The sequence below is a fragment of the Triplophysa rosa genome, linkage group LG5 (assembly GCF_024868665.1).
Source record: "Triplophysa rosa linkage group LG5, Trosa_1v2, whole genome shotgun sequence".
NCBI classification, from domain to species: Eukaryota; Metazoa; Chordata; class Actinopteri; order Cypriniformes; family Nemacheilidae; genus Triplophysa; species Triplophysa rosa.
This window is the reverse complement of record NC_079894.1, coordinates 25,126,336-25,148,899: the sequence shown is the minus strand read 5'-3', so window position 1 is coordinate 25,148,899 and position 22,564 is coordinate 25,126,336. Positions and strand designations below refer to the sequence as shown.

Here is a 22,564-nt window from a genome sequence, read left to right as displayed (position 1 = left end):
AAAATAAGTGCTTAGTTTGGGGTTCATCATTACTTTTTAATGTAAACCCAGAACAATCTCCTGGACAGCAACCAGTCTGGTTTCAAGAGCGGTCAATCCACCGAGACTTCACTGCTCTCAGTCATTGAAGCCCTGAGACTGGCAAAGGCAGCCTCTAAATGATCTGTACTCATCCTACTGGATCTATCTGCTGCGTTTGACACCGTTAACCACCACATCCTCCTGTTGACTCTCAGGGCTATGGGTGTCTCTGGAATGGTGCTACAATGGTTCAAGTCTTGCCTCTCAGGTAGGTCATTTAGAGTATCCTGGAGAGGTGAGGTCTCTTGAGTCCCAACATCTCAATACAGGGGTGCCTCAGGGCTCAGTGCATGGACCATTGCTCTTTTCCATATACGTGACATCCCTAGGTTCTGTCAGTCAGAAACATGGCTTTTCCTATCACTGCTATGAGGATGATACACAACTCCACCTGTCATTTCAGCCTGACGATCCGACTTTTTCTGCACGCATTTCAGCATGCCTGAGTGACATTTTGCTCTGGATGAAGGACCGCCACCTGCAGCTGAACCTTGCAAAAACCTTGCTCATCAACCATCACAATGGCCAGAAACCTGGGAGTGGTAATCAATGATCAGCTTAACTTCATGGATCATGTTGCCAGCACCACCCTGTCCTGTAGATTCATCCTCTCCAACATTAGGAAAATTAGATCTTTCCTGTCCGAGCATGCATACGCAAGTCCTAGTCCAGGCTCTTGTCCGGTCCAGACTGGACTATTGCAATGAGTTACTGGCTGGACTCCCAGCTTGCACAACCAAACCTCTACAGATGATCCAGAATGCAGCGGCAAGAATGGTCTTCAATGAACCGAAGAGAGCACACTTCACTCCTCTCTTCATTAAGTTACATTGGCTCCCTATAGTCGCTCGAATCTAATTCAAAGCTCTGTTCTTGGCCTACAAGACCACCACTGGTTCGGCACCCCCATATTTTCACTCGCTAATACAGATTTATGTATATACCCGCCATATCCCTACGCTCTGCAATCAAACAACGTCTTGTGGTGCCATCCCAAAAAGGAAAAAAATCACTCTCACGTACCTTCTCTGGATCTGTTCCACATGTGTGGAATGATCTGCCCGCCTTAAGAATCGGCTGAAAGCACATCTCTTCCATCAGCACCTGACCAATTAGTACTGACTTCTATTTCTTTTCTACTCTTTCTATCAAAAAAAAAAAACTCTTAGCTTTGTATACTGTGCTGGGCTATATGAGACAAGTTTTTACTGCACTTATGCATTTTGTTGTCCTTATGTTGTGCCAATTGCTTCCATTGTTTCCCTCATCTGTAAGTCGCTTAGGATAAAAGCTTCTGCTAAATGACTAAATGTAAATGTTAATGAAAACTCAATAACAATAAAACTAAGTCAATCTGATTTTTATTAAACACATTACGTGTGTACATCACAACACGCAGGTTTGGACAGTATTATGAACGATGCGTTTTGTTTGTTTGCAGTTTGCAGAGCGTTTTAAGGAGGTGAAAGAAGCAGCACGTCTTGCCCGAGAGAGGTCGCAGGAGAAGATGGAGTTGAGCAACGCGGCGCTCAGCATCGCAGCTCCACAGGTGTGACATCATCCAGACCCTAGAGTATATCATTGCAACCACTTAACAGGGCTTAGCAACCACTTAACAGGGCTTAGCAACCACATTGCAACACCCTGGCAACCAAATAGCATCTGCCTAACCATAGGTGCCGATTTCTTTTTTCGCCAGCGGGTGCTCGGAGTCGGCAAATCACCACGTCCCCAACCACCAAAACGCACATGCGTGTCACCAAAGATTTTTTTCATAAGCAAATTATAACTTAAAATAGTTTTTCAAACTCACAACGAACAATTCACACGTGATATGAACACACGTACACCCGGAGCAGTGGGCAGCTTTCACTGGAGCGCCCGGGGAGCAAGTAGGGGTTGGTGCCTTGCTCAAGGGCACCTCAGTCGTTACCCGCCGGCCCTGGGAATCGAACCAGCAACCTTCTGGTCACAAGTCCGACTCTCTAACCTTTTCACTTAAATGTTCATTTCACTATTATTTTATTTTTTTATTCAGTGTACCATTAGCAAATGATAACATTAACAACAACCATTGTTTACAATCCAACTAATAATTTGTTTTACTCCAGAATTTCAGTTACAGAAACAGAGTTATGAAAACATCCCGAAAACATTCACTAACATCTGTAACAGAGGCCTAATAAAAATATTACACAGAGGGCCTATGCCTTTTTAAGCCATAACATTGCATCAAGAATACATTTAAGAATAAACATAACTTTGAAATAGTTCTAAAATAGAACAAACAATTACATAGTTCCAGATCTTCAGTTCCTAAAACGAAGCCTGGACCCACAAGCAAATCCTATAAAACACATTTATCGTTTCTAAAAAATAGAGATTACCTAAACTTATAATTTAGATAGAAACCCAGTTTAAATTCAACTCTAATTAAGGAGCAACTTAAAACATTTTGACCTTCTGGGCCTATTCATCAGTTAGGTAAAGTCCAACGAATAATTCGCCAAATCTTCAGTCAAAACCGGAGCTTAATCACAAGAAAATAGCAAAATATATCTACAGCTTCTTTAAGAAATGTATTATGCACATTGCGCAATGTTGTAACATACAATACACATTTTTAATTCGGCTCTCCTTGAGCAAATTATAACATTTTAATATGCTTAAACTTGATTATTTCCAGTGCTTTCGACCAGCTAGAAAAGCCATCGTTTACAAACGCTGCATATCGATTCTTGTCTTTTGCTTTACATCAGAGTTCACAAAATACCTTGTTTTTGGTAGCATTGTATGCTATGCAGAAATGTTTTTTTCCAGTTTTCTTGATATGTTCGAGAGATCTGCTTCTGCCTCCCGCCTTTACTTCTGCTGCTGCTGTCATTACTTGATGATGTCGACGACAACGGCTGTTCATTTGAAGAAATGGCAACACTGCTACTTATTGAAGAGATGCTAGAGTCAATTGAAGTTTTCCTTTTAATTACGAACCTGTCCATTTGTACGTGAAATTTAAAGACGAATTGACATTATCGCAACGAATAACCACGCCCACTGCTGTTTGCAAGGTCAAGCACTCTATCCGAATTACGACTCGCTAGATCAACCAATCAGAAAGGCACCCGGATTTTAAAAGCATTTTTGATTGGTTAAAATTGACTGAGAAACTTATGCGTTTTTTTATGTGGGTACTCGGCAATTTCCGTGGGTGCTCGAGCCCTGGAGCACCCACAGGATCGGCGCCTATGCGCCTAACAACAGACCAGCATCTAATATTTCACAATACAACAGCGCTACACATAATCTAACAGAATGCTCAGATGATTGATCGCTTTACATGTGAGATTTTGTGCCCCCATCAGTCAATCTTCACACAAGTTTTCTGTAGAACATGTAAAAATCCGCCAGCACACAGATGGTCGATGAAGGGTTACTGTAATCCCTTACATTCACTTTGTGAGAGAGAGAGAGAGAGAGAGAGAGAGAGAGAGAGAGAGAGAGAGAGTGAGAGAGAGAGGGATTGAGTCAGTATGAGCTGGGTCATTCATCTCATCGGGAAGAACTAGGCCAGTGATAAAATTATCCTGAGCTCTCTCTCTCTCTCTCTCTCTCTCTCTCTCTCTCTCTCTCTCTCTCTCTCTCTCTCTCTCTCTCTCTCTCTCTCTCTCTCTCTCTCCTTCGAGAATCAGGTTCAAATTGCTTTATTGGAATGGTAGGTTTATTGTCATTTCAAAATCAGAAACATTAAACAAGAACACATGCTAAAAATGAAACGAATATGTGACCCAGTCTGTGGAAATCCAGCTAGTCGTTTCTACATACAATCATCAAACAAAATGTAAAGAAGATTCTGTGAAAATACAACATTGACAGTAAAATAAAAGTACTATAAAAAATCTCATTAGAAATGACCTGTCAGTATGTGTGATTTGGTTATTTCCTGGTCGTGGTTGTGTTCCGCAGGTCGTCCTTTTGTCTCTTTCAGTTAGCATCTGTCTGTGATGTATGATGTTCATGTTTTCAGGTCAACAGGTTTTCTTGATTTATGATTGAGGCGATCAGACAGCAGTAACACAGATGTCTCACCTCTGATGAGCTCCGATACTTACACACACATCTCACATTCTGACAAAAGACTATCGACCGGACAAAACCTGGAGACTGATTTTTAAAAGTGTGTTTTTTTTAATCAAACTAAGTAAATCATAAAGTTGCACCGCTCAAAAATATTTTATTTTAATTTTGACCTCTATACGAGTGAATCTCATCAAACATTTCCAGGTCATCAAACGAATGACGTTGTACACAACATTCTGCCTGAATGAAATAAAATATTATTAATTAACTATCCTCATTTTCATTACTACAATTAAGACTTTAAGGCAGTATTTGTTGTGCTGAATGAAATTTATTATAGTTTTGTGCTTTAATACAGCAAGAAATGACAGCATTATAGTATTAAGAATCACCATTGAGAATTATGGGATTTACAAAACACCTTACATCACAGAATTGAAACTATGGGCCAAATGGGCTTAATTGTTAGAAAATGTGCTTAATGTAAACAAAACATGGTGAAACGCTACATACAGTATGATGATTATATAAATGACAGTAAACGTCTTGTGTTTCTTTAATTCTTCTCCATTGCTGTCGAACTGGATTGTGTCAGTTCTCTCAGGTGAGTTTGACATCGATCACATCAGTGCAGATTTCTTCACCCGCTGCGGTGTCTAGCAGATAGAAAAGAGTGTTATCTCACTGTAACACACATCACGTGTTACACACGCTCTCACCGTGAACCCCGCAGCATCTTCTGCCATTACATGAGCACAAATCAGGCCATCAGAACACGTGACCAACATTACCTGCTGTTCTTACAATGATGAAAATAACCCACTGCATCAACAGCACTGCACACTTGCTGCAGTGCTTTATGATCGTATTTTGTTTTAAAAACACATAAAACTGAAATTTTCCTGGTATGTTGCATCTAGCCTTAAAAACATTTTCATTCTTATTTTGAATATTTGAAGAGTTTGGTGCCCAAATGAGATAGCTCCGTTTTTTTATCATCGTGTTTTTATTGCGTTAGTTAGCTGTATTGTTTTTGTTATTATGGCTTAAATAAAAACAAACCAACTGTAGTTTGATTGATTTTCATTGGAATACACAATAAAAAAACATGATTTTTGAAAAAAAAAAGAAAACTTGAGTTATGTCATTTTGGAACCAAACTCTTCATTTTCAAAACTGTGTAACATCTTTGTAATACGTTCATTGTAGGAGGGAAGAAAGGAAGCGGGGTCGGCGTGGCTGAGACAAGTATTTCTTTCAGAAAAACATAAATTAAATAAACAAAAGTATAAAGTATGGCCTTCCTGGTTGCTGTCCTTCGGCACTTTGTCCTCGTCCTCAGCCGCTCTCTCTGCTTACTGGTTCTCAGTTGCTCTCTCTGCCACTGTCGTCCGCTCGTGCTGCTTAAAAAGTGTCTCCTCACCCATCACTGGAACAAGACACAGGTGATCTTAATGTGTGCTTGACTTACTTACTTTTCACTCGACTCCTCCCCTCGGCGCAGACCTCGCTAAACCACACCCCCCTTGCCACATACCCCCACCGCCCGACTCAGGCCGGGGCGTCGTCCGGCCTGCAGCCTCCCCCCCCTTTCTGGAGAGGAAATCAGCCACAACCATCTGAGACCCCGGCCTGTGGATCACCTGAAATTTGAAGGGTTGAAGCTAGATACCAACGGGTGATCCGCGCGTTGGTATCCTTCATGCGGTAGAGCCATTGGAGGGGGCGTGGTCTGAATAGAGCGTGAATTCGCGCCCCAAGAGATAGTAGCGGAGGGTGAGAATTGCCCACCTGATCGCCAAGCATTCTTTTTCAATGGTGCTGTACATCGTCTCTCTCCTTGAGAGCTTACGACTGATGTACAGCACCGGCCGTTCCTCACCCTCCATCTCCTGGGACAGGACCGCCCCCACGGCCCGATCTGACGCGTCGGTCTGCAACAAAAAGGGAAGAGAAAAATCGGGAGAGTGCAATAACGGCCCGCAACATAGAGCAGCCTTCACCTGGGTAAAAGCCTGCTGGCATGGCTCCGTCCACTGGACGGTATCGAGTGCCTCCTTTTTAGTGAGGTCAGTCAGCGGGCTGGTGAGGTCCGAATAATTAGGCACAAACCTTCTATAATATCCCGCCAGCCCCAGGAACTGCCTCACCTCCTTTTTGGTCTTGGGTCTCGGTGAGGTCGCAACGGCTGCCGTCTTATCAATTTGGGGACGCACCTGACCATGACCCAAGTGGAAGCCCAGGTACCTTACCTCCACACGCCCAATTGCACACTTCTTCGGGTTAGCCATCAGCCCGGCTCCTCTCAGCGAACCCAGGACCGCCCTCAGATGCTGCATATGCCGCTCCCAGTCATTGCTGTAGATGATGATGTCATCTAAGTAGGCCACGGCCAAAGTATGCAGTCCATGAGACGCTGGAAGGTGGCCGGAGCTCTGAATAAGCCGAACGGAAGCATGATGAATTGGTGTAACCCGAACGGCGTAGTGAAAGCTGTTTTTTCTTTGGATAAGGAAGATAAGGGGATCTGCCAATTTCCTTTAGTCAAATCCAGTGTCGAATAAAAGCGAGCTGCGCCTAGCCGATCCAGCAACTCGTCAATCCGTGGCATCGGATAAGCGTCGAACTTCGACACAGTATTCACCTTGCGATAGTCCACGCAGAAACGGAAGGAGCCGTTGGTTTTAGGGACCAAAACTATCGGGCTCGCCCAATCACTGCTGGACTCTTCTATTACCTCCATCCATCAAGAAGGTTGAGGTGATAGACTTGATGTGCCCCGCTCCTGTCCGATCGAACCACTTCATAATTGAGATCTCCGATTCGCTGTGTGACCTCGAAGGGCCCTTGCCACTTAGCGAGTAATTTGGAGCTTGAGGTGGGGAGCAATACAAGAACTTTATCTCCCGGTGCAAATTTGCGCAATCTGGCACCCTGTTATATTGTCGGCTTTGTCTGTCCTGGGCCTGTAACAAATTCTCCATTGAGAGCCGCCCCAGCGTGTGGAGTTTTGCTCTCAGGTACAGGACATACTGAATTTGATTTTTGCTATCTGAAGGTCCGTCCTCCCAAGCTTCCCTTAGGACGTCCAACACCCCACGGGGCTGACGTCCATATAGAAGCTCAAAGGGGGAAAACCCCGTGGAGGCTTGCGGGACCTCCCGCACAGCAAATTATAGGGGTTCCAGCCATCGATCCCAATTTTTTGCATCATCGTGCACAAACTTACGGATCATTGCTTTCAAGGTGCGATTAAAACGTTCGACCAGCCCGTCCGTTTGTGGGTGATAGACGCTGATCCGAATCGCCTTAATGCCCAATAATCCGTACAGTTCGCGGAGAGTCTGTGACATGAACGCCGTGCCTTGATCCGTGAGAACCTTTTTCGGGATTCCCACGCGGGAGATTACTTGAAAAAGTGCGTCCGCTACGCTTTTCATGGAGATGCTGCGGAGGGCCACTGCCTCGGGGTATCGCGTCGCATAATCTACAATGACCAATGCGAAGCGATGCCTGCGTGCTGACCATTCTAAGGGCCCAATCAGGTCCATACCAATTCTCTCGAAGGGGACCCGTACAAGCGGAAGAGGGCACAATGGTGCTTTTGGGGTGGCCGGTGGGTTTACCAACTGACAATCAGGACAAGACGCGCACCACCTGCGCACGTTCTTGTGAATGCCCGGTCAAAAGAATCGGGCCGTTAGACGGTTTAATGTTGCGGTTTGACCTAAGTGCCCGGCCATAGGATTAAAGTGAGCCGTCGGGAAATGCTTTTCCAGACGGCTTTTTGGTACGACTAACTGGGTTGTATCTTTTTTGTCTTGGGTCACTCGATACAACCGGTCTTTCATAATGGCAAAATAGGGATAGGAGAGCGGTTGCGCCGGGTGGAGAAACTGTCCGTCAATGACACGGACCTGATCGAACGCGTGTTTGAGCGACTCATCGTGAGACCTGCTCCAGGGGAAAATCGTCGCACCGAGAGAGGGTTTGCCTCTCTACGGCGCTCCGTTCCCCTGAGTCAGCTCCCAGTGGTTCCAGCTCAACTTCTCCCACCTGCGCAACCGCCCCCTTTCGCTGCTCTCAATTTCTCCAAGAGACATCCGCACACAATTGCCCCAATAGAACGGAAAACATCGGCCAATTCGTCCCCAAAATTAGCGGATGTCGGAGGTGCGGATTAACCGCCACCTCTACTCTATGTTTTTGTCCCCGAAATTGTATTGCCAGCGACACCAAAGGGTAGTTCACCACCTCCCCGTGTACACACTGTACCTTAACCATGCGGCTCGTATCCCCTGCCACGGATTGAATCAGGCGTTGATGAATTGAGGTTTGGTTACATCCTGAATCCACCAAAGCCTGATATGTATCCCCTTTTATACTCACGGGTATTTGATACAGGCCGGCTGGATCGGGGGCAACCCGTGGGGTGTCGGGGATCTGGATCACCGTACCGACCTCCATCACGGGACAGCGGTCGAAAGAGTGACCCGGCTCCCCGCACCGCCAACAGATCGGCCCAAACTTCCCCGCCGCCCCAGTGGCAGGAAGTAAGCCAAAGGATTGGTGAGGAGACGTTTGAGGGACGGGAGGGCCCGCAGCCCCGTTGTGGCGCCCCGGTCCTCGGAAGGGAAACCTCGCGGCTCCTGCTGAGTTCTGGGATCGAGGAGCTGGTCTGGGGGTGAAGTTTGTCCGGGACCTGGGAAAGGGAACCGGTCTGGGGGGAGGGGGGGAGACATAGAGGGAGAGAGAGAGAGAGATGGTCGGGGTACGCCGACCCCGGGGCACGCCACCATCTGGTCCTCCGCCAACTGGATGGCCTGGTTCAGCGACGCCGGCCGGTGACACTGGACCCACTGGGTGGTCTTCGGTGGTAGCCGCTCTACAAACTGCTCCAGTGTCACTTTGTCAATGATAGCCTCGACATCGCTTCCGTCGGCCATCAGCCATTTGCGGCATGCGTCCCGAAGCTGCTGAGCCATCGAGAAGGGTTGGCCGCACTCCCCAAGCTCCAACGAGCAGAACCGCTGTCGTTGTTGCTCTGGGCTCAGGCCGACCCGCTGGAGGATGGCTTTCTTGAGGTCCGCATAAACAAGCAAATTTTGGACTGGCAGTTGCTGAGCGGCCAGCTGGGCCTCCCCTGTTAGGAGGGGGATAAGCCTCGCTGACCACACGTCCGGCTGCCAGCCCGAAAGCTCCGCGGACCTCTCAAAAAGCTCCAAGAAAGCCTCCGGGTCGTCCTGAACCCCCATCTTGTGGAGTGGGAAGCCCGCGGCTGGGGGTGCGGCTGACCCCCTCGCGACTTGCTCTCGATTCAGCCAGCTCCGGAACGACTCGCGGTCTTCCTGCTGGGCCTGGACGATGGCCTGGAAATGCCACTCCTGATCCTCCAGAAGGCCCAGCAGCGCTTGGTGTTGCTCGCGATGAAGACCGGCGAGTGACTGGATTACATCCGCAAACGGCGTGGGTGGCAGGGACTGCATGGCTGCGGCAGCTCACTCCTTTCTTCCCGGGTTTCGGCACCACTGTAATACGTTCGTTGTAGGAGGGAAGAAAGGAGGTGGGGTCGGCGTGGCTGAGACGAGTATTTAGTTCAGAAAAACATAAAGTAAATAAACAAAAGTATAAAGTATGGCCTTCCTGGCACATACGACACGACATGTTGCTGTCCTTTGACACTTTGTCCTCGTCCTCAGCCGCTCTCTCTACTTACTGGTTCTCAGTTGCTCTCTCTGCCACTGTCGTCCGCTCGTGCTGCTTAAAAAGTATCTCCTCACCAATAACTGGAACGAGACACAGGTGATCTTAATGTGTGCTTGACTTACTTATGCGCCGTTTTTCTCTCGACTCCTCCCCTCGGAGCAGACCTCGCTAAACGACACCCCCCTCGCCACAATCTTATTTCAGACAGAGCTAAAAAAATATCTGAAGCTTAACGATAATATTAACACATGTGATAACTTGTAAAATAATCTGATATACGATATGCAATAATGCTAACATAAACACTTTTGTTTCATGAACAGCCTTGTTTTACTTTTTCACAATTTTGATCATTTCGAAAGCTTATAACGATTTTCTTTAAAATGTCTATTTTTGTATCATGTGAGTTTAAAATCGCATGAGGGCTATCATGTGTATTCAAGAAATGTATACAATACATTGAGTCACAGCAAAACTCTTCTTTCACATGGTGACGATTAGATTGATCTTACTGACTGTGACAAATCTGATGATTATGAATAGTTTGCATTAAAAGTTTGTTAACAGTATTTGTGTGTGTGTGTGTGTGTGTGTGTGTGTGTGTGTGTTGTAGGATCTGTCGGATGAGCTTCAGTCTCCTCTGGCGATGTGTGTGAACGGACCGGAGGACAAACTCTTCAGGAGTCAGAGTGCTGACATAACGCTGTGTTCAGAGAAAGAGCGCATTAAAAAGATGCTGTCAGAAGGGTAAGAGCACAAGAGGAACAAGAGCACCGTATATAGACATTTTGCAGAAGAGTCTTTAACTGATTTTCGACACTGTAATGGGACTCTTAAAATAAGGATTTTTATAAAATATTTAATTCTATAAGTTCTAGACGCTTATTGTTACATCATATGTACATTCTTTTTTGCCTTTAAGAATTAAATGCCTGTTAAATGATTGACAGTTACAGGTGTCTAAACCACAACCTGGTCTACTGGCTAAAGTGTATTGATTTATTTATCTAATAATTGTAAGTTAACCATTGTAGCAAAGCTCAATAAAACGGAAGGAAGGAGACAGGAACCGGCGAACAATCAAAAGACTTTAATCAAAATAAATAAACATAAACACAAAAGTAACAAGCCGGCAGCCCCTCGCGGACGACTGCCGGCAACACGAACATAAACAAATTTAAACAAAACTTAACTAATGTCCGGGCCCGGTCCTCTCTCGCCGTATGCTCCTGCCGCTCGACCTTTTATGCTTCCGATCTCCTCCGTGGGACATACGAAGTCGGTGGCGCCCAGCTGACGCTCATTATCAATCGCATCACCGGCCTCACTTGCTCCTCCCATGGCTCTCGTCACGCCTCCCTCGTCACACCCATCATGCACTGTGTGCTATAGACATGAAAAGGATAGTTCACTCAAAAATGAAAATTCTGTGATGAATTACTCAATCTCAAGTTCACTCTTAAAAATAAAGGTGCTTAAAAGGTTGTTCACAGCGATTCTGTAGAAGCCCCATTTTTGGTTCCACAAAGAACCATTCAGTCAAAGAACCATCTCTTTCTTACCTTTTTATAATCTGAAGAACCTTTTTTCACCACAAAGACCCTTTTTTGAAACAGAAAGGTTCTTCAGATGTAAAAGGTTCTTTATGGTTCTTAAGATATTTGGAAGAATGTTAACAACTGAGATGGGGAACCATTGAGTACCATTAAAATGCTTGTCAAAATTCTTCAAAATATCTCATTTTGTGTTTAACAGGACAAAAAAAAAAATGTACAAATTATTTCTACTATGGTAGTCAATCCCATTTTCCATCTGGGATTTCAGTCCTAGAAATCTCAGTTGCTAACATTTTTCCAAAATCTTTCTTGAAAGAATAAAAGAAAAACATTCTTATGAAGATCAGAGGAATAAATGCACACAAGCATTTAACATTTAAAGCACAAACCGACAGATGAAATTAGAGTGCAGCGTTGCCTTTCTGACATGTGTGATTGTGAACTCTTATGCAACATTATTGTCATTCCAAAATAGCACATCAAAGGTATTTTAACTGCCTGGGTTCAGTATGAATTATTTGTGTGTGTGTGTGCGTGTGTGTGTGTGTGTGTGTGCGTGCTGTGTGCGTGCGTGCGTGCGTGCGTGCGTGAACTATCTATTCAGGTTTGTAAACTCATTTAAATTCTATTAAATATATTTAAAAATGGTCTCTCTCTCTCTCTCTCTCTCTCTCTCTCTCTCTCTCTCTCTCTCTCTCTCTCTCTCTCTCTCTCTCTCTCTCTCTCTCTCTCTCTCTCTCTCTCTCTCTCTCTCTCTCTCTCTCTATATATATATATACAGTATATAGATATATACAGTATATGGTCATTTTAATGTTGAGATTCTTTTTTGTATTCAAAAACATTTGGTCCTTCTACTTATTTTTAACCTAAAATGTTGGCAGGTCGATCTGTGAGATGAATTTTGAGGCCGAGCTCTTCACCTTACAGGACAGTAATGCTAAACTGGTGGCAGCACTGCACGAGGCCAACGCAAACGTGGAACAGTGGAAGAAACAGCTGGTGGCGTATCAGGAGGAGACGGACAGATTACGAGATCAGGTTTAAGAACATCTAGTATTATTTCACATTTGTTTGTCCAATTTTAAAGGTTGTGTATAAATAAAAATTGAATACTTAAATAGATTACGTTTTTGATATTAACTGATCTTCCATAAAAACTAGGAAATTAGGTAAATTCCTCTGATGAATAATCCCCACTTTTACACTTTTATGCCATTTTCCTGTTATGATTCTGCCATCATGTTGATAAGAGCGGTGAGAGAGTGACAGAGCGGGCAAGTGAGATTGTTGATAATTGATCATTTCTGACTGCCTTATCATGGCATTTATATAAAATGATTAGTGGAATGCACCTCAAGAGCATTTGCGATATGTGAAAGAACCTCTTTTGAAAAGTTCAAAAATAATTTTCATTCTTCAAAAAAAAAAATTTTTACAACATATAAGCCAGTGAAAAATTGGAAGTGGACAAAATGACCTCAGTTTTGGCACAAACTCATGTAATGTGGTGCATGCAGACAACAGGACACAAATTCTGCACTGAAAAAAAGTCAAAACTACTCAGGAAAAAGGACAAGTGATAATAAAATGTAAGGTTGTCTTAAACGTAGACCCCTGTTGACCTTTTGAAAGTTGTGTTAACTACAATGTCAGCGCCGTTTGTCTGCATCTGATTTTTGGCACATCTGATGTTAAATGTAATATTCTTTGATGATTTTATCAAATGACATTGTATGTAGATCTCAGAAAGAAAATTATGCATATTATACATGAGAAGAAATTCGTTGAAGTTCTGTGACTCTATCGATCCAGAATGAGATTGTGATTGTCACATTTGCTCTCTGAGATCCCGATGTGTGCTCTCTTTATCTCATAACAACCAATAATCTCTCTCTCTCTCTCTCTCTCTCTCTCTCTCTCTCTCTCTCTCTCTTCTCTCTCTCTTCTCTCTCTCTCTCTCTCTCTCTCTCTCTCTCTCTCTCTCTCTCTCTCTCTCTCTCTCTCTCTCTCTCTCTCTCTCTCACTGTGTCATCAGAGAACAGGCGACCAGGTGGTTGAAAATGGTTCATGTCTCGAGGGACTAGAGAGAGAGAGAGTCCTAGAGTAAGACAGAAAGAGAGACAGGCATGGGGTGGTTTGTAGGACAGCAATATCCTACTTTCAATGGCCTAGTTAATAGAAATGAAATATCACCGGGGGGAGCTAACAGACCCTCGCTTGGGAAACTTTTTTTTGCTCTTTACACTGTTAAAAATAAGACCGTCTCTCTTAAGGCGCTCCAAGTGCCAGAGACCTTTAGGAGGTGTTCCTTTTCTCCCGTGTGTTTGTGTGACTATGTGTGTTTGGACAATTTTTTTCTATGGTATCGAAGAACCTTTTGAAGCGCATTTTTTTAAGTGTTAAATACAAAAAAAAAAAGATTGTCTGTAGGTTTGTAAACAGCCATTATATTCATAATGCTGCTAGCAAGTGTGTATCACGTTTTTATAAGATGTTTCTTGGTGACACTGTAAAAATAATTGTATGATTGTAAATTGTTCGTAAACTGAAGGATGACTGAACTGATGACAGATACCTCATAAGCCTTATATTGACATGACGGGTATTTCTAAAAGTATTTCTATGAACTTCAGTGTTTTATGAGAAGACAGTGCATCAAAATAGTTTGAGACTATGAGATATTTAGTTACTTGGTAAAACCAAAGATATTAATACTAACAAGATGCGTCACTGTCATTGAAATGAATGGACAGGAATGCAACCTCAATATGAAGCTTTGCGCATGCGTAGCATCTTAAGCAACATGAAAAATAATGTTTTTAAGCGCAATTTGATCATAGGAAACAAACATTATGGTAAAGTTTGCGTCATTTTTAAATGTTGTTTTTAAATATGTCGTTTAATCAGGATTTTAGCCGGCGATTGTTGAAATATCAGTTATTCCCATTCACGTCTTGTTTAAATTACGTAATAACTGCCCGGAAAACACAATAGAAGTCTATGAGATGTTTACACTTATAGCTAATCAAACCAATATCAAATAGTGTGTGTTAATAATGTGATGTTAAAATATGTCTAAAAAATATATAAAAAGTCAGCACACCAAAGCTCCAAAAATATCAAAACAATTTTGTAAAAAAATATGTAATGTTTAGAGCACAAAGGCTCTTCATCAGAAAAATTGTCGGAGCTTTGATGTGCCGACTTTTCATATATTGTTTTTATATATGATTGTCTTTATAAACAAAGTATTTGCATTTCTCTGAGTTTTGGTAAGTAATTATCTATAATTTTGCCTTTTTAAATGATCTAGATACATTTTCCTGAAAATCACATACAACTGAAATGTACCATTTCTTAACTTTCAGTTTCACATTTTTTGCTGTTTTTGACTGTAGCACATAATTTGAATACATCCTAGTGTTTTTTGGATGTAGGTCGACATAAAGTCTTATGCTGCTCATGCTGTGTCTGTTTGAAGTTCTAAAATGATTTTACAGCTCAGATGAACTGAAAAGGACAGACAGTGTGTTTGTGAAGAAATAGAGGAGTGTGTGTATGAAGCGCTGTGAGTCATTACTTTATCTCAACCTTCAAAACACATTTCATAAGAACTCTAATATCACTGAGAGGCAGTAAGGCAGAAATGTGTGTGTATAGACAAGACTGTATGCAATGTCTTTTTTATAACTGACACCAAACATGTTCATGAGTCCTCGATGTGGAATCTAGGTGAAGTCTTTCAAGGCCAAGTTTAAAGAAAAAGCTCAACACAATTTTTTTTTCATAATTCACTTGCTCTCATGTCATGTCAAACCATATTTTGATGAATGTTGATAATCAAACAACATTAAACTCCATTGACTTCCATTGTATGAACAGAAGACATTTCTCAAAATATCTTCTTTTGTTTTTCACTGAAGAAAGACTTGATGACAGAATGACAATTGATGATGACAGGTATTTGGGTAAACGGTCCCTTTATAAATCAAGTATATTTCTAAAAAGTACATAAAAAGATATTATATTTAGTTTATTCAGTTGTACTATTTGTGACCTTATTTTAAAGTTCTTGTTTGTAAGGGCTGACACATACAAAACAATTTAAATTTCTCAATATCAACAATGTGGTTCTTTTAACTCCAGTATTTTTTTTTTTTTTTCAAAAAAATGGATCCAGGGGGGCCACAGATTTTACGGTAGTTTATGAATTATAGAAATGTATAATATATTTTCAACAATCAAACATCAGAAAAATAAGACCAAAAAAAGACAAAAGCACACACATCAACCTCAAGTGGGTGCTCGACCAAATAAAAAATGAATAAAGAATTGTATATAGATATGCTCGCCATGCGGAAGTCTTTTAATTAATAAATTTTTTATATTTTTGGAGCTTTGGTGTGCCGACTTTATATACAATTTGTTATAAAATATAACACCAACCAAAAGAACCGATGTTCCAGTGTTGTATAACTGAATATGTTTTTGGTTTAAATAAAAACTTACAACAAAAACGTTTGAGAACCACTGATCTATAATATATTAAACTGCTACAGAATGGCTCTATCAGAAGTAATTAAAGAAAACTTTTAGAAACCTTAAATGGCCGTAACCTTCCTCTGACCGTATGTTTAAATCTAGCAATCTAAATCTAAACGTTATAGCAGTCCTTATTGATTATGATTGATCTGTTTGTCTGTGTGTTGGTGTGCAGATAGCTGAACTGGAGGCTCATGGAGCTCAAGGACCCAGTGACATGTTGAAAGATGAACTGACTCAGTCTCTGGAGGAACTGGAGAACTTACTGAAGGCAAAAGATGAGGTGAGAATGTCTGCATGACGGACAGAAGTCTCCTGCAAACTACAACTGCACTTCAGAAAGTCACAAACTTGTTATTTGTATTTTAGGAGATTCGTATTCTTCAGAGTAAAAAATCTGACTTACATGAGCTGGAGCAGGAGAGAGAGGAGGCCATCCACAGAATACAGGTGCTTCATCAAATCATCATTAAATACCCCTGCAAAGTATACTTCGAGTTCATGTTATTAAGAAAACTTTATTTAATAAGTATACAAATATCAATGTACTATTTATGAATGCACTATCAATACTATTTTAATACCACTACCAAATTGGCCTCTTTTTAGTTTATAGAAGTACACTTTGAAGTATACTCTCAGTCAACTACTAGTTTAGTAGTTTTTTTTCTGTAACGTTAATGCTGGGTTCACACCAAACGCGAACAATTGCGTTCCTCGCTCTTTAGTACTCGCGGGAAAAGTTCGTTATTTTCATGTGAGTGAGGCGAGCTGACAAATATTTCAACTTTCGCAGAAGACTAGATTGACGCGCATTCACTGCAATCCTGCCACCCGATTACGTCATTCACATCGCCTGCCACGAGTTTGCATCTTTGCATTGACTTTGTATGTAATTTACTCACGCAAATCACTTCGGTTTGAACCCCTCATTAGTATACTTGAAAGTTTTCTTTAAGTGCACTTAACATCATACAGATATTAAGATATTATTTGGATGATATTGTTACCATATCAAATTTAACATAACTACCAAGTATTCACTGAAAACTTCTTTCAGTACTTTTAAATGTCTCCATTAAAAGATGAAAAGTACGTAAAGCATAAACTGTAAGCATACTTTCTTATTTTTAGTTTAAAAGATGTATGCTAATAGCTCTGGTTTTCATGGATCAACCCGTTAAGTCAAAATATTTTAAAATACCCAGGGCTGTCAATGGATTAAATGTATAATGATTTGCCAACTAATTGAACTAATCACAATTCAATATCAATACAAATTCTGACAGAAATGTTAAAATAGATCATTGTGTTAGACTCCTAGTTTTAAAAAATTAGGGTTACTGAAGTCAAATTTGATTTAGTCTTCATAGATTTTTTTTGCAACACACCTGTCCTGTTGAAATGGTCATGGATTGTCTGAATGAATGTTAAAGTCTGTGTCTACGGTCGTGTGGTTTCAGGAGTTAGAGATGCGTAACGTCGAGCTTGAGCGGCGGGTGCAGAACGCAGAGCAGAATCTGGCCTCCGCACTGGAGGACCGCGACCGGGCCGAACACGAGGTCCAGAGGGTCATTCAGATCCTCGATGTCAAGATCTTTGACCTCAATGACCTTCGACAGAGTCTGGTCAAGCTGATCAGTAAATAATCTGATTTGAGATCAGTGCCGGAGACACTTGATAGACGGCCGCTGCGAGAAGTTCAGTTCAGTCCACAGTTCAGAGCACAGTGACAGCACACCGATACAAGCACCGTTATTTACATTTCTTTGCTTTGTTTTACCGAGTAAATGTTTTTTTATTTCAAGCATAGCAATAAACTTCAGCAGAGATGAGGATACATCTGTAGAAATAAACAACGATGGTGTTTTTGTACACCGGAAACGCCTCGCGCGACTGGGAAGGTTTATTTTTGGATACGGTTTGTGGAAAACACTGTTCGTTGGGAAGGTTTATTATCACTCACACTAAACATTGCATATTGATTTACAATAACCAGTTATAAAAGATAAACCTGACATAATGAGCCATCCATAATGTTTTTTTTCATTCATTTTACATTTGATAGTGATTTTTTTTCCCACTTTTATTCACTTTTTAAAAACATTAACCTCAAAAAAACATTTTTGGGAGATATGAGCAAAATCTAAATCATTCATTCATGGTTCACCATTCAAGGTTGACGAAAGTGATGTACAGAAATAATATCATCAATAAAAAAAGTTAAAAACCTAACGCATATACTACCGGTCAAAAGTTTTTGGACACTTATGGGTTCATTTTTTTCAATATTTTAGAATAATAATCAGCTCATCAAAATTATGAAATAAAACAGAGGGAACTGTGGAAATTGTTGTAATAAAAAAAATTAAAACCTTTTGACTCGAATTTGCAAAGATGTTTTCTTGTTATTTTCTCAAGCAGATTCTTGAAGTCTCACCCTGAGATGCTTCTTACAATATTAAAAAAAGGTCTCATCTATTCTGTGCTCTTATTGGCTGCTCTTTCTTCAGTATTCAGTCAAAGTCATCCATAAACATTTTTATGAAATAAAATGTTAGTTTTGTCAGGTTTTTTTTAAATAACGGAAAACATTTCACTCGACTGTCACAAAACTTTTGACCGGTAGTGTATACAGACTTAGAAGTCTTAAGAAAATTTAAGGCCACAATAAGTGAATTCTGAGCCTTTATTTCAATCTTGTTTTGGCAAACTCAAAAAAGCGAAATCTTTTTGCACATGGAAAAACATCAGAAGTTGCAAAGAAGTTACAAGTATCATAAGAGTTACATCGTCCAAACATTATCACTTCTCAAAGACTAAGATGTTTTGTTCCTTAATTTCAGTTTCTGTAGACAAACGAACTCCACCACCCTTGTAGTGTTTATTAAGTTTTAGTGAAAAATAAAAAAGGGAATAAAGTAAAAGACACCCCATAATTTATGAAAAATGAAACCCAACATGTTTACTGGCTTGGGAAAGATGTGTCATGTTTTTGACATTTTCAGACACTTTATTCTCTGTAGAATCAGTGTGTTTTATACTGGTGTGAATGTGGATCACAGCTGGAGTGTGTAAACCAAAGACCAGCTTGAATGTGGCGGTGACAAACCTCTGTATGTTCATACTGTGGAATGCTTAACATAGAGTTTAAATTAGAGAAATATACAAGTAGATAGAAATAAACAATTGCTCTGTTATCATAGTATGTTAAGAAATCCGTGGTGCTCACGGGGAGTTTTATATTTAAGAATAGATGTAGTTCTGCATTGCGATTGAGCTCATGAATGCATCTTGGTTCGTAGTTCCGTCATTCTGCATTGATACAGCTTTATAGATCTAATAAAGCCATAGGCTGTAATGGTTGTAGTGGATGTATTTGTGGCTTTGAGCTGCAGTATAAAGTGCCAACAGCTTGTTTCTGCCAGACAATTAGAACACAACACCGTAAGGCACAAACACACGGCACTGTAGGATCAAATAGAGTAACATTTTTGTATTAACACTTCATGCAGTACTTCAAAATGTGTACTGCTTTATATAATCTACAGAGAGCATGTGTGTGATGAATTACAAGAACTGTACCGACTGTTATAAGATGCATCTGCTTGTCTTAACAGACATTTCACTTATGTAAGACTTCTTTTCACACAAGCCCAGATATGAGCTTTTGCAGACGCCTGCACAGGAGTCAATGTATTCTGCGTCTTCTGAAAACAAAAGACTGATGGACTGCAAATAGTTTTCATATTACACAGAGTCAGTTTATACTGTGCTAAAGCAACAAGCTTCAGGAACAAACAAATATTGTCTATACAAAGTTCTCCGAATAAAAAAAATAAAAATCTGTTTGTGTTTGTTTTGAATTAACACATCAATGTGACCTAACACTAACTTTTTTTTTCAGTGACACCTAATTTTCAGACATCTTGGTATCAGAAATTAGCTAATGGCAAAACTCCAACAGATATTCTACAAAACTGTATTAGACTAGATACACCAGCACAAAGCAATCAAAGTGCAGTAATAAAGACAAATTCAATGTAACTGGTTTTAACAACATTTTATTCGAACAAAGAAGCTCCTGCTGCTCCTGAAACGCATCAGATCTGCAGTCTACTTCAGCTTCTTCTTGGGACGCAGGTTGTTGGTGTGGCCACACTTCTTCTTGCGGCAGTTTACAGCACGTGGGTGCAGACGGGCGTAACACCTGAAAGACAATGACGTTGTTGAGTTTCTCACACAGCAATACTCGTAACCGGCATGATTTAAATCACTTAAAAACCATACTTGCGGCAGATCATCTTCTCGCAGTTGTATTTCTGAGCCAGTTGTCTCAGGGAAGGCTCGATGATCCCTCCTCTAAGACGCAGCACCAGGTGGAGGGTGGACTCTGAAATAAAACAGCACAAAGAGTTAATTCACAATAAATTCTCTGTTATGGGATCACAAAAAACCCTTAACATTCCTAAGGCCTCATTTTGAATGGTATTTGTACCACGGGCGGGACAGTGGAATGCAAAGGAGTTAGACTAATGAAATTTGACAGTGAAACAGCAGCAAGTCTCAGAGAAAGACCATTTAAAAACCCAGTGAAGTGATCTGTCTTGCTGTCTAGCTTTTTAAAGCAACACAAAGAAAATAAATCAGAACACTATAAAGACAACTATGCAGAAGAGAGCACTAAACCTGTGACTACAGAGAAAACATAGGATGCAATCGCAACACAACAAAAAAATCGTAATCTTTTAAACAATTAGAAGCATATAAATGGTGCCCTGAAATGTTGCCTACATAGTCAGCTCACTAGGTTTTTGTTAACAGGGCTAAGACACAGACTTTAACAAACACACCTTTCTGAATGTTGTAGTCTGAGAGTGTGCGACCATCTTCCAACTGTTTACCAGCGAAAATCAGACGCTGCTGGTCAGGTGGGATGCCTGAGGAATAATAAAGACGTGTTAATGACCTCACAACCAAGCACTGTGACCACGAAATCGTGGTTAAATAAATACTTGTTGCATCAGATGAGCAGGACATTGAAGATGATGATGAAGTAAGTGATCCCAGAAGTGAAATGTTATTTGATTTTGAGGTTTATGACAATGTATGTATTATTCTTAATGTAACACTAAGAAACATGATTGGTTAAATTTGATTTCCTTTTATGTTCAATGCTTAAGCCAGCCACAATATTAAATAATGTTAAAATATTACTGTCATGTTCGTAATACTATTACTATGGTATATTTATGTAAACATATACACCCATGTTTATATTTTTCACATGAATGCTGACATGAAGTTCATACACACCCTCCTTATCCTGAATTTTAGCCTTGACATTCTCGATGGTGTCGCTGGGCTCGACCTCGAGGGTGATGGTCTTACCAGTTAAAGTTTTCACAAAGATCTGCATTCTGCCACTGTCACAGAGACAAAGAGATGAGTCTCATTTACAGCCACGAACATCAAATTATTAAGTTATTATTCCAGAGAAAAACATGAACAAAAATGTCCCCTTAACAAAACTCACCATGATTTTATTATAGTAAAAGAGTAGTAAACCTGTTTTTAGGCAGATTGATTATAATTACTAGAGTAAATTCATGTCAAGAGTGAAGCAATAGAAAACAGGAGTTAAGGTTATAACAAAGGCAGTTTTAACAAATTTGCAGTTCCTTTATGCCCTGCATACGGCAGTGCTATGTAGATGTATAGTTTATAATGTTAATATATTCATTTAAACCCCACTCAACTTTAACTACATCGCATTTATTTGTATTTTATGTGGTTATATATTCAATGTGCAATGGTCTCAAGCGCGCACACATGGAAGCCGCGGCCATGACACACCGGACCGTAAACTTCTAACACATTAAAATCACCTAAACTTAACACATAACAACATTTAATCACAACATTGAGGAGCATTAACGGCTAAAGTACGTATTCATACTGATGTGTGCGTGAATAAAGTACAATATTGTCGTTAAATTCAACGTTTTTACGGACAGTAATTCTCACCCTCGCAGTCTCTGCTGATCCGGGCGGAAAGAGAGCGACGCGTGTTTCGTGTGTCAAGATCGCGCGTGCATTTGAGCGTCAGAGCGTCTTTAGGGCTGCCTGCAGGACGGGCGGAGTATAGCAGCGCCGAGTACACATTTGCACTGTGAACCTGTTGTATTAAATACGACAAAAGTCAAAACACTTGCAACTGAACGGGGGAGCTACGTTTTTATGCCGATGTCTCCATAATTATAAAAAAGCCAAATACCAGTGCTTGACAACCGGGAGTGTTCACTGTTTCTTATGACAAGGAATAACTTTCCATGTCTAAATATCGAGATTATACCTTACTGAAGAGGAACATATGTGTACGTAGACACAAACTATTAAAATTAATTGTAATTATAAACGTTATTATGATTTCAATCCAGAAAAATGTGTTCTGTTGAAAAAAAAACAGCATATGCTGGGTTAGATATGTTTTGATGCTGGTTTGACCAGTTGGACCAGCACATGAGCATCTTAAACCAGCACATGACCAGTTTAAACCAGCACATGACCAGTTTAAACCAGCACAAACCATCATCAAA

At 40.9% G+C, this 22,564-nt stretch overlaps 2 protein-coding genes across 2 annotated transcripts in view; one reads left to right on the top strand and one right to left on the bottom strand.

Annotated features, from left to right (window-relative positions):
- LOC130553758 (homer protein homolog 3) overlaps positions 1–19,912 on the top strand; it is a 58,642-nt gene extending 38,730 nt beyond the window's left edge. The window contains exons 5-10 of the mRNA XM_057332889.1: positions 1,523–1,630; positions 10,478–10,611; positions 12,305–12,461; positions 16,141–16,248; positions 16,335–16,415; positions 17,429–19,912. Coding sequence (XP_057188872.1) covers positions 1,523–1,630; positions 10,478–10,611; positions 12,305–12,461; positions 16,141–16,248; positions 16,335–16,415; positions 17,429–17,614 — 774 coding nt within the window. The 3' untranslated portion in view covers positions 17,615–19,912. The remainder of the gene's footprint in view (positions 1–1,522; positions 1,631–10,477; positions 10,612–12,304; positions 12,462–16,140; positions 16,249–16,334; positions 16,416–17,428) is intronic.
- A 101-nt stretch (positions 19,913–20,013) lies between these two features.
- Positions 20,014–22,078, bottom strand: uba52 (ubiquitin A-52 residue ribosomal protein fusion product 1). Its single transcript, XM_057332890.1, has 5 exons — positions 21,993–22,078; positions 21,282–21,391; positions 20,819–20,905; positions 20,256–20,358; positions 20,014–20,175 (listed from the first exon to the last, which is right to left on the bottom strand). Exons 2-5 carry the CDS (start codon positions 21,382–21,384, stop codon positions 20,082–20,084), a joined length of 387 nt encoding a protein of 128 aa, XP_057188873.1. The 5' UTR covers positions 21,385–21,391; positions 21,993–22,078; the 3' UTR covers positions 20,014–20,081.
- Between the last annotated feature and the right edge of the window lie 486 nt (positions 22,079–22,564).

Bases quoted from the DNA above. Each gene is read 5' to 3' on its own strand.
- uba52 (XM_057332890.1), bottom strand. From the start codon at position 21,384: ATGCAGATCTTTGTGAAAACTTTAACTGGTAAGACCATCACCCTCGAG. The intron at 20,906-21,281 runs GTGTGTATGAAC...ATTATTCCTCAG, and splicing joins TAAAATTCAGGATAAGGAGG to GCATCCCACCTGACCAGCAG. The intron at 20,176-20,255 runs GTATGGTTTTTA...ATTGTCTTTCAG, and splicing joins GAGAAGATGATCTGCCGCAA to GTGTTACGCCCGTCTGCACC.